The 12408-nt window shown below is 54.5% G+C and overlaps 1 protein-coding gene across 2 annotated transcripts in view; it reads right to left on the bottom strand.

Annotated features, from left to right (window-relative positions):
* Positions 1-12408, bottom strand: part of LOC122381784 (fibroblast growth factor receptor 2-like) — a 67208-nt gene that overhangs the window by 16031 nt on the left and 38769 nt on the right. For both annotated transcript variants that reach the window (XM_043366410.1, XM_043366411.1), the window contains exon 3: positions 2691-2889. In XM_043366410.1, coding sequence (XP_043222345.1) covers positions 2691-2889 — 199 coding nt within the window. The remainder of the gene's footprint in view (positions 1-2690; positions 2890-12408) is intronic.

Raw genomic sequence — 12408 nt, 5'->3', positions numbered from 1 at the left:
GCCGACACGCAATGTTTGATAGATCGCTGTCCGGCTGTCGATTGCTACTTAGGATGTTTGAATATTATTGAACACGCTATTACACAAGACGGTTCTGAATCTGCGATCATGTGCAGAAGCTTCGGCAAGGTAATCCCACTAGTCACAACACAGCAAATCTCGTTCTATTTAGGCGAGTACGATATTTATCGCATAGACTCGACGCACACCCTACTCCCCGACTGCTTTGCAAACGCATGCCTACTTGAGCATACTTTTTTAAATCCCAGATTCCCCAATCGGTTCTCATTTACGTAACGACATAGGGTAACTGTGGGGAAAACGCACCCCTGGGTTAAACGCCTCCCCTAAAAAAATCGTATTTCTTATCGACGGATAGGTGTTTTATCCTGTCTTTCAGAACAGTCAGCTGCTTGTTTACGTAGGTCTCTATTTCCGGTTCTGCGTCTTGAGGAGCAGCGTGGGTAGGTGCCGATGTTGGTTTTGGGTGTTGTTTTTGTTGTTTTTACAGAAGATTCCTAATATTTTGATGCCTTCTTTATATCACAAAACTTGCTATTGTGCACATCATTAAAAACTGCGTTTTATTGTCATTCTGTTGAATTTATTATGCTGCAGCGTTAGTGGCGCGTTTTTTGTCCATATTTTGTTGACGGGAAATGGAGTGGATGGGGAAAGACGCCTACTCGATGCATGGGGCAAGACGCCCCCAGTTTTCTGAAAGGGGGGCGTTTTGCACGGTGGTGAGAGTGCAGGGTAGCGCCCTGTAGGTGGGTGCCAAAAAGGCCTCTCCCTGTCCTTTTTTGCTGATATATCCTAAACGACTGCAGATATCGTCACCAAACTTTCAGGACTCCTCCGGGCATCCATTTTACACATTGCAACAAAATTTTATTCCAAAGGCTATGATAGGTTGACCACAAATGACGTCAGAATGACGTCAAGTTCTGCCATGTTCATCATGTTCTGTTGCTGGATGGGGTGGGGGCGCTTTGCACATGGGTGTGGGCGTATTACCCAGGGTGTGGGGCAAAACGCCCTTTTGTAAGGGTATGCGAAAACCTTTTTGGGGGGTTTAATACCACACGCAGGTGTCTTTTCTTGGTCTCAATGCGTAGTAAAAAGAATGAGCTACATGATGGTGCCCAAAGGTTTGAGTAATATGCGTTGGGTTGAGTGTCAGAAGGTTTCGCGCTTAATGGGGGCGTTTTTGACCTATTCACCCTACCTACCCCGCACGATCTGTTCATTCAGGCGGTAAAATCAAAACACCTCGTTCTACGATAGCCACGTCCGCGGAGCGATGATCGGCACGCAACTTGAGATTCCTTACGAGATGAGCGGTGTGCGCCCGGTCTTTGAGCGCGCCGGGCTGGAAGGGCGGAAGGAGAGGTACAGAAAAAAATCCCTTCATCGCGAAGGGCGTAGAAGAGCGCCGGAAGTTGGTGAGAAGGGGCGCTTTCATTTCGGAACGACCGCGGACAGCGCACGGGAGAATGGGAGGACGTCCGGCTTTCAGGGCTGATGTCGCAGAAACTTTTCTCAATTTCTATTTATCTATAACATTTGGATGTGCTCGATTTGTGTTGCTGGTTGTCTCCCTCGATGTATCTTATCACGAAATCGTCACTAATGTAGTAAGGGAAACACCCGATCGACTGATTCGTCCATAACTGCATAAGCTCGGTCTCCGATGCTATCAAGAATACCAAATAATGCCAGACATTCATGAAAAGGGTATCATTTCATCATTTGAACTGGCTGAGGTGCAGGTCCCAAAAGGGTTGTGACTGAGCTAAAATACACGTTTCCGTGGAAACTGTGCCCAGGCGCCAGCTTCTTATGTAAACGTCTTAACTAATGACTGCATGGCAACTGCGATTCCAAACAAGGAACAGACGTAGCTGCCCGAATTAGCGCTATTGTAGACATCAATGTAACCTGATATCTAAGGTAGGCGCCGATCAACTCACAACTGACACGATATAATTAAAAATGAAAAGAGACGGCCATTCAGCGTAAAGTTAATCAAATCAGGGCAGCATCTGGTTTTAAACAACGGAAACCCATAGCAGAAATGATACAGCTTTCGACACAAGTTGAAGACGAACTGACAAAGAAAATGATGATTCAAGAAGAAAATGAGAAGAATAGGAAAAAGACGGAGCTGGGCTAAAACCGTTAAGCGTAGAATTTAACAAAAGTATGTACCAATTCTACCGCAAACTATAATCACCCGGAGCTTTAATTACGGTGAGACATGAAACAGACCTCATCTCACATTCCCAGAGGGCCATGAAATTGTACACGACATGACAGCGTCCAGGAAACAACCGCTCAGGGATTACAAATACGTGTGTATATTTACAGGGAGGGTGCCAGTTGATCCAACACCAAGGCCAATGTTTTAACATGACGCAACCAGCAATGAGACTACGTTTAACACTTCATTGCAAACGGCCAAGAAATTAAGGTGAATAATGTCAAATTCTAAAGGGATGCATAATTCATGTGTACTTGCTAAATATTCAAAAAATTGTCACTTTTCAGGAAACCTAGGTAAATTTTATGAGACCTGTCTTCGTAACCCTGCATTTGATTATGCGATGCATTTCATTTTAGGTCGGATTATTCTGCGAGTGCCCAATGCTTTCCCTATGCTGGATCTCACCGTGAATCTCAGCTCTCACCTGTTGGACTTCAGTTTGAGTCGGCTGTCATCGGTGAAGAACTCTGGCCGCAGTGTGCCGGCCGGCTTGGTGAGCAGCTTCTGCTGCCCATTCAGATACCAGTCGATCTGTGCGCCCTTCACTGCCGACCGAGCGCCCTTCCCGCGCGGACAAGCCAGCTTCAGTCTGCCGAACTCTGCCGCCTGCCGCAGCTCCGGTTCTGTGGAGAAGAGAGGATAAGAACGTCAGAAAGTTCATAGGCGGGCGGGAGGGTTTTGCCAAGACGTGATGTCCATGGCCTCATCAATCAGCAAAGCGTATGCTGCGACGGATGCGACAACACCAAACAGAGACTTGATAATGGGCTACGCCCGAAACTGTCGTCTCACTTTGTTATAATTATATTCGGCAATATATTGAACCATATTATGAGGCTACGGTTTCTTATTATCATTTTATTAACACCAAACCGATTTCATTGTCTCACCTAATGCAGGAATGTGCGCATACCGTGTTCATAAAAACACGAAGCTGACAAATATATAGCTACAATACAGCAGACGCATCGTACTCTTCCACAAACAAATCAAATCAAAGCCAAGTCCCGTCCCACCCTGACCCGACCCAGCGTGCCCGAATTTCGGCCAACAACTTCCGCCTCCCGTCGGAGTCGCCTTTACGTCGCGGAAGGCCCAATGCGCGTCGGGCCCGTCGTTCCAGGAGCGGCCGCGCGTGTGTTTGGTTGCCGGTCGACTCCTTTGAAGCGTCGGCTCGGTACCCGCCGGTCGGCTGGGCCTGATTTGGCCGGCGGCTGCTTTGAGGTCGCGCGCACCGGCCTCGGGCGCCGGAAACACCCTGTGACCCCGCCCCAGACAGCCGACGGCCAAATATCGGGAGCGCGGCGTAGGTGCGGCCCGAACGAGGCGTCAGACTTCCCAGGAGACCAGGAAGGTCGAAAGGGCAGACCGGTCAAACGGAGCGCGGCGCACTGCCTACAGAGGCTACAGATCTAAGCTAGAAGCCAGTGACGACGTGCAGTGCTGTGACGTTTAATCATCAGTCGCCACATCAGTCACACTGGACACCCGACCATCTGTCACCACTTCTGTCCGTCACGTCCGTCACATCCGACAGTCGTCCGTCACGACACCCGTCACGGCCGAGTGCCGACCGGAAGCGCGTGCATACAGGCGGGCATCCGGCGCCCCTCTGGACACGCCAGACGCAGGCAACTCGAGCCGTGTCGCCACCAAAGGGACGTCTTGCGTCTCCAGAACCACGCACGTCCCTCGCCAGATCGCACCCCCGCTGAGAGCACGTCCGGTGAATAATTCAGACGCAGAACGCCCCTCCCCCAGCCCTCTCCCCCCCCCCCCCACCTCATTCCTTCGCTCCTCCACCAACACCTGTGCCGGCGGCCTTGCCCAGTTCCGCCGCTTCCGAATCTGAAAAGGATTTTCGGGATAGCTGTCTATTATCCGGTCGGTTTTGGACAGAGGGATTATCGGGGTCCATTGAGCCGGGAGCGCGGGCCGCCGGCGCTCGCTCGCTGCCCGGGCTGTGTTGGGACAGTGTTGTTTTTAGCCAGCCAGGGAGCAGGACCGTGGGGACCTCCGCCGTCCAGCGCCGGTCCGGTGCTGGCCAGACGCGCCGGGGCGACAAATGGCCGATCTGTCACCGGCGCGATCAACACTCGAGCCGCCTCAATGGGCGCCGATCCTCTCCGACAATGGTGGGTGTTGGGCGGAGGATTGGTCCGCGCCGGGTGCGACCGTGGGACCCAGCGAGACACAGCTGGTCGCCAGAGCAACGGAGAACTGTCCCCAGAAGACACACGGCCTTAGGGAAAGGCAGGCGATTTAGACCCCAGAGATCGTCGGAGACTTCAAAGGGGGAAGTCTGTCGTAATTGTAGCCTGATGGTCTAGTTTGACAGTGAGACAGTGTATTAGCCACGCGGATTCACAGATGGGTCCTCTCAATCCAACGCCTCGAAGGACACGGGTGTAGCCAGGACTCGACAGCCAGCCACACTTTTGTGGAGATAATCGCGGCAGTGCAGGCGGAGAGGGCAACAACGGCAAGGCTTTGGTGAGGCATGTCTCATCCAACAACACCCCGCTTTGAACAGGTGCCGAGCCTGCAACTCTGGCCTTGTTCGCTTGAGTGCAGCCGCGTGTTGGTCGACTAGATTCCCCATCCCTCCCCACATCTTTTCGCGGTCCTCCACCTCTTCTCGCAACGGACGAGGAGAGACTTGTCATCTGCATCGCAGATGTCCTTCCAGCTCTCTCGCACAGGGTCGCCGTCACCGGCGAGGTCCATTCGATCCGTTCGGCTGCCACTCTCCGCCGTTTTTCTGTCCTCACCGTGTCATACCGACCGTCAGTCACCTTCGGAGGCGACGAGACGATTCGTCACACCTTCCCCGGGACCGAGAAGGAGAGCTCGATCGCCTGCGAGACGCAGACGCGACAGATTCATAGCCTGGTGTCTGGCAAAACTGAAACACACCCCAACGCAAACAGCATTCTTCGCCGGCGCAACCGTTGAAAAGCAGCGCGTTTTGAATCCAAAGCAAACGGACTTTCCTCGGTGTGTGGACGGAGTTCGTCGGCTCATTTTACCAGCTTCCTGTGCTCTATTCTCCGTCAATAGAGACGTCCACAGGTCCCGTGCGCCGTCTCCAGGGGGCAGCGCGGCCGGCGCCGAGTGTTTGCCTGTCTGCTGTCACTCAGAAGACGCCGGCGTTTACAGCACGACCGGCCGGCGGCGAGCCGACCGTGTTTGCCTCTCACTGGCATCGATTGCAGCAATTTAGTCACATCCGGCGCGCGGCGCTACACCAGTAAACAGGCACAGCCGGTGAGGAGCAGACAGTGTATGCCGGTTACTGCCTCCAGCCGGCCCAGAACAGTGACCCGCTATGGAAGACCCGCTCGCGCACCTAATTTTAGACGGCCTAGAGAATCCGCGCACGCTAGGTGTCATGGAAGGGGAACATCAGTCACCGCTGGGATAATGGTAGCGCCCGCAGTGGCGGCGGTAGCTGAGACAGTTCCGGCAGGAGAGACATCACCACCCGTGCATGGCGCTGATAACATCGACCAGCGATGGCAGCGGGCGGCGGCGGCGGCGACGTGGGAGTCAGGGCGGGGCCAGGCGCGCTAAGTAGCCATTACGCCGGGGCGGCCGTGGCCAGGTGGGCCGTCCTACACCGACGGGCCGCCCCCCGCCGACGGAGCGCAGCCGCCGGCGCACGGCCCAAGCCACAGCCGCGCCGCCGCCGCGAATCGGGGCACGGCCGGCGACGGCGATTGACAAGTCGGCGGCCGGCCGCAGTCATTGTCACTCCAATCACAGCGCTCCGATAGCGGGGCGGCGCTCGCCGGGCCATCGCGCAGCCGCAGCCGCACCGCCCAATGGAGGCCGATTCAGAGGACCTTGAAGATTTTTAGTTACGTGGCTTATCGACGACTGGGTCTTGCTTCGCTGCAAAAACCGCCGAATCTGGACATCAACGACCGGCAGCAGAGCTCCCGAAGCTCATGCAAGGCTGCGCTTGTCGATTGCCCGGCCCCGGGAGGGTCGCCGTGCATGTCAAATCGCCACTGACGGACGTCGTGACCTCAACTGAGCTGTGCCCCAAGGACACATCCGCCTCAATGGTTACACCTGCTCCGAATTACATATGAACGTGCAGCCTCTGCATCAAACATTTGTCATTGTTTTTATTGGTCGTGATCGCTGCTAAAATATCAGTAAATATTCACAGCACGATAAATTCAATACACTTCACTGAGTTCTGGCACAGGTGAAAAGATGCAATGCAAAACTCAAGGATTTCAGCCTGTTATGAGGAACCAGCTCACGTAACACAAAGCCTACAGACGGGTAGTTGGTCTTGACAGGTCTTATTATGCATGGCTGTGCAAGTGAGAAGGAATTTAAGTGCATGTGCATGTCGACACGGTGGCGCTTTGTGCGCCGAGCCGGCGCTGTCGGTACAAATGCAGCTCTCGTCAAACTTAGTGCTCTGTGCAGATGTGACAGCGGACGGCTTCCACCGTTCGCCCTGCTCCAGAGAGAGAGGGTACGACCGGGACAGAGCGCCGGGGCCGGCCAAATACGGCCGTCCGGGACCGGAGTGGCCGCCGGGACACCGCCAGGACACGGCCGGACACGGTCGGACAGGTAGCCCGTCATCGGACAAACCGCTGACGATGGCTCATTGACCGGCGTCACTGGACCAAGAGCGCTGATGCAGTGATATCCCGGAAAGGCCGCGCTTAGAACGAATTTGGCAAGAAGTGTGAAATTGCTGATTTGCGGACCAACTGACCTGAAAGTACCAATAGACCACTATAATCAAGCCATCTGATTCGTAGCTTTTAAATAAGGTATGTAGGGAAAAAGAGCAAACAATTTCAAACCTTGAACTATGGAGGCATAACATGACGGTAGGTAATTCTGATAGGTACAAATATGGTACAAACAAAAGGTATTAAAATCACATTTCGTAAAAGGAAGTACGCAAACTATTATCTCATAATGTATCATGAGTTCTTTTACTTCACAATAGTCTGAACAGTGAACAATGTTTATTGTGAAAGCCTTTAAATCGCCTATCAAAACGTCGTACTACGTAAGGATTGGTTACATAACCAGCTAAGCCATCCCCAGGTGAACGATAAAGCCATCAGGAGGTAGTAAGTCCGTGCCCAATAAGGTTTACATTCTTTTTCTGAAACAGCCGTTGGTGAACGAGGAGTAAATTGTAGACACTTGGCCTGGCGTTTGATATCAAGTGGGTCGTCATCGAGGTTCAAGAGCTGTCCCACTTAAGTGTGAACTTATCCACTTCTCCTTAATTCTGTTTGGCGACGATAAAACCGCATAGAAACGTTCTATCCAGCTCGCTTCTTATTTACATCTCGCATAAAAAGAACATGCCGATTCTTCTCACCGTATGACAATAACTGACTCCCGAATGACGTCACAACTGCTGTCGGAAGTTCAGCGACGCGCCGATTATGGGAAAGAGGCCTACCGAGGTGACATGAACGGCTGAAACTGATCCCTGGCCGTTCCTGGTAGCCAAGTATTTCAGGCGCGGCATAAACGATCAGTCACAACTCAGCCGGCTCCGAGGCAAAACAAAGTCGGTGACTCGGCGGTTGGAGGCGGTGCAGTGCGGAGAAGGAGCCGTGCTCGCCTCTGCCGAGAGGACCGCTGAACGGCCGACGCGCCGTCCACCCTTCCGTCCAAGATTCCACGTGAGCGCGTGATGTGGCACAGCCACCACGTGATGGAGGCACGTGATGCAGACCACGTGTCGTATATCAATCACAGTCGGAACACAAACCCGTGCGAGAGAGATGCTATCACTCCTCTCCATTGTTTACATTTTTCTCCGGTGTGATCTGATCTACATATCGCAGATCGATCGGAAAAAGCTTTGCAGGGTAACTGAAAAGGAGCCTTCAGCATCGACCGTTATCAGCGAGCCGACCCTATCCCCTCACAGTTCACACCCCAAAACTGTGTCTGTCTCCGTCCTGGCCAGTGTTCCTACCGCATTCTTTCCCTGTGTGTCCCTGCCCGGGCCACCCGTCTACATCCCACCCCGCAGCGTCCCCAGGCTGGGGCATGTGTGGCACGCGGCGGTAGCTGCACGGTGCTTCATTTCTGGCAGCCGACAGAGCAAAAAGTCGCCGGCCACTGCTGTCAGGGACGGCCGCCAACCATGACCCGCGGCTCCGTCCGTCGCGCTAACAGTCTCGCTAACACAGTAGCAGCTGAGGACGCGACCGGCGACCAATTGAATATAGTTGACGCTCCAGTCTGTGGTCTCAGCGCCGAGGCCATGGGCATTGGGTATCTATTTTCACGGTCAACGGAAGCGTCATATCTCCCATCAACTCCGCCGCTCGGAATGGAGCGCTGCAAGCGTTGCGGTACAGCCTACCCGCAGGCGCCGATTACTAGCGCCATCTATGGACAGGAATACCAATGAATATGCGTAAGCGCGGTACTCCGCTAACATGTGCGATCATCTCAAACTCTATGACACAACAGAAAACGGAGCTGCGGATCATACGAGTACTTTGCTTGCAGATAACCAAAGTTGTGAATAAGAAAAACAGCTGAGTAGCTCGATACATTTTTGTCTTCGACCGTGCCAAACTGTCTCGGTTGGGGACGCCACCGCTTATCGCGCAGTGTCCGATACGTCGCTCGGCGCTGGGTAAACGCACACAGAATGTTGTTCGAGCCGCCGACCGGGCGACAACAGCACTGATAGTGAGGCACCACACGGAGACGCGGAGAATACACAGCGAGATAGCTGAGCCGGGTATTGACTCCCAAGCGACTCTTGATCTCCGTCAAACCCACACAATTGCTCGGGATGGGAAGTGGGCCAGAAAACAAGCAGAAAACATAATGTGTGATGTAACGTGACAGGATAAAGAAAACAAGCTACGAGTGAAGCAATGGTTTTTGCAATGAATACAACATTTATGAGGCTCAAATAAGCGAAATCATGCAGACCCGAAGTGACTATGTGGTCTCCGTTTTGGACGCGAGCCGCGTCTCCGGCGAGTTCCGGGAGGGACCGCCGGCGCCGGCCCACCAGCCGAGTCTGTCCGACTCCGCCCGCCGCCGGCACGATGACACGCCTGTGCCAGGAGCCAGCGGCGAATAAAACTTATTTAGCGAATCACTGCTCATAGTCGGCCGGCCGGAGGGGCCGAGGCCGGCCAACAAAGCGGGCCGCTCGCGGTGACCGAGCCCCCGCTGGGTCCACCGGGTCGGCCGAGGGCCCTCGGGGTCCCAGCGGCACCCCACAGCCTGGGGCCGTCATTATCTGGGGTCCGTTATGAGGCGTCGGCGGCCGGCGGAGCGGCGCTGCTCATGTCCCGTCTTCCGCCGTCCTTTCATCGCGCCCAGTGGGAGAGGAGGGAGGGAGGGAGAGGGGGAGAGGGAGGGGAGGGACGGCGGCCGGATGAAAGGCGCACTCCAATGGGGACCCAGTGTTACATTCCCCAGCCACTTCCAGCTGTTTTACCGAGGGCCGGACCCTCTCTGCCCCATTTAACATGCAATCACCGCTTATAAAGCAAACGAGCTAGAAAGTTGATGGTGATTAAATAACACATTGAACACGTGCTGACTCGAAGTTCGCTACACCAGCCATAATTAACTAGGCCAGGACGCCGACGCACTTTTTGGACTGATGCGATCCCAAACCACGTCTTCTCCCGCCACCAAATGCTCCTTCATCCTCCTCACGCTTCTTGAAAGGGTTTACACAACACCACCCGGGACAAAAACACGATCTCGGTCGGGCCACGCCACAACACAGCCCCAGTCACCAATTGGTCACAACACAGCCAATTGGTCCTGACATAATTGCCGTCATTACAATCAGTGTTAACGGCTCAAGCCGGGGTGAAGGGAGGAACGGGCGGGTCGCAATGGAGAAAAGAGGTGAGCCAGTGATGTTCCAGATACGTTTGACGGTGCCCTCATGACGATTCTATGACCTAGTATTCAGAACAAACAAAGACAAACTGCACACAAAAGAATCAGCGATAAACTGAGGGACAGTGACAGTCATGATTATTCTGCTCACATTGTGAAACTCTGGAAATTCTTGTCGCGGTACACGAGGCGCCGCGTCGCATTTTGATCGTGTGGAACGGTTTCTTCGGTCAGCACAGCGACGTCCCTGGCCAAAAATGTGCTACCACGGCGCCACGGAGCCGGGTCTGGGCCAGTGCTGCGTCATCGCCTACAATCACTGCCGGCCTGACAGACCTCCGAGACGGGAGGCCGATCAGCACGGCTACAAGCCAGCCGCGGGCAGAGCGCACCAGCCCAGCGCGTCTCTTGGTGCGTGATTCTGCGGTCATGGCGGTCTATCCTAGCAAGGCGGTCAACATCGCTGTCGCTGTCGCCGTCGACTGTCCGACAGCTGGATGCCACTAGCAGCAGCCGAGCCTGTCTACAGTCGCTGCCGGCTGCTGCAGTCTCCAAGCTGGCATCGAGCCGCCGCGCCGGCAGCCGGAGCCCGACAGACGAGTGACGCAGCGCGCACAACGACGGCGCGCCGCTTTGAACCGGCCGCGCCACGAGCGCCGCCCAGGTGCGCCGTGTCCGTCGCGTCGCCCCGCGAAGGCCACCGCCGCGCCGCGGCCGTCGAGTCGCCCCCGGCATGCGCCGTAATGCGGCTTTTAGCATGCTGAGCAGCTCCTGGCAGCGCGCGTGCCGAGGCGGGCGGTCCGGCGGCCACCGGGGCCGGCGCGCACCGCCGGGCCTGATTAGCGGTGAGCTGGGGCGATCAAAGTGTCCAGGGGATGACTGAGGTCCAAACGTGACGACTGGGGTCGCCAGAGGTGGGCGCTGGTCGGCTAGGAGGGGGACAGAAGCTGGGATCGATTCGAAAATGGGCATAAGTAATTGACTGCTACTAATGATCATCGTTTGATTACAGAAAGGACGCAATCACCATTCACATTAGCAGCTAATAAATATTAAGGTTGACAGCACCATGGATGCGATTTTCTCATGGAGCTCAGCAGTGCAACAGTTTATCAAAAATACAACAGTGCGTCAGCTATGAAAAGAAGGCCTGCGAAAGGGTTTCGCCATGCACAGCGCTAGCTCATGAGTGACCCCACGTCCAATACACGCACCACACCAGTCGTCAGCGCCCCTGCACTGCTGAACAGTGAACGCCAGCCCAGTGTCGCTGCCACCCAACAGTTCGCAGCATACCTTCCGTTCAGCGGCTCCCGTCTCGCCATTCAGCAGTCCGTGTCCCGGCGTCTCGGCGCGTTTAGCCAGTGTCGGCACTAATAGTGCGTGAAGCTGGCGCCCATAAATCGCCTCCGCCCGTCTACCACCGCGGCCGCCGAGCCATTGTCGCACCGTGCACAGCTCCCCGTGCCCAGTGCACGCGGTGTGCACACACATCTGCCGCGGCGCTGTGTGTGAAAGTGTGCAGTCGGTTTTAGACCTTGTGCTGACCGCCCCGCTGTTCGTGCCTCACATGTAAACGAGAGGGGCGGCCTGGCTGAGGTCGGGTCAGCGGAGACGGCGGCACGGCACAGCGAGTGTCCGGCCACATACTGCACCAGAGGTGGAACAGGGAGGGTGGAGAGGTGGAAAGGTGATAAAGGTGGAATGCGGAGACTGGTAGAAGGCGCGGGATAGTGATGTAGAGGGAAGACTGAAACGACTGCAGAGCGGAGAGGCGGTGGATATTTAAAGACAAAGATATGATTGTCGATTCTAGGCATAGATCTACTCAAGATTAAGCGGATCTAATGTAAACAAATCCGAGACGACTTGTCTGCTACCGACGGTTTCCGCTGCAGATGATCATATGATTTCTTCTGAATCGGAAACTGAAAGTTGATATCCGATTGCACGGCCTTCAAATAGAGGGATAGTGTTTCATCCAATAAACAAGCCCCGATTAGCATGCACACAGACAACCTTATCATAAAAGTAACTTGTTTTCTACAGAACAGACCCGCAGCTATTTTCGTTCAGTATAAAATGAAACTAAAGACACCCATGGAATGTTTTGGGTTCTAAATCAGAGGCAACAAGCCAAACTACACCGGGTAGGCACTTGGGTGGGTAAATCACTCGCTTGCATTGGATGCTAATACCAAGTGATTACATACGTATACGAGTATCTCGTTGCACGGAGGGCGTGATCGATTCTC

This window comes from Amphibalanus amphitrite, unplaced genomic scaffold (genome assembly GCF_019059575.1).
Source record: "Amphibalanus amphitrite isolate SeventyFive unplaced genomic scaffold, NRLGWU_Aamphi_draft 000127F_arrow, whole genome shotgun sequence".
NCBI lineage: Eukaryota > Metazoa > Arthropoda > Thecostraca > Balanomorpha > Balanidae > Amphibalanus > Amphibalanus amphitrite.
This window is presented reverse-complemented; position numbering and strand designations above follow the sequence as displayed.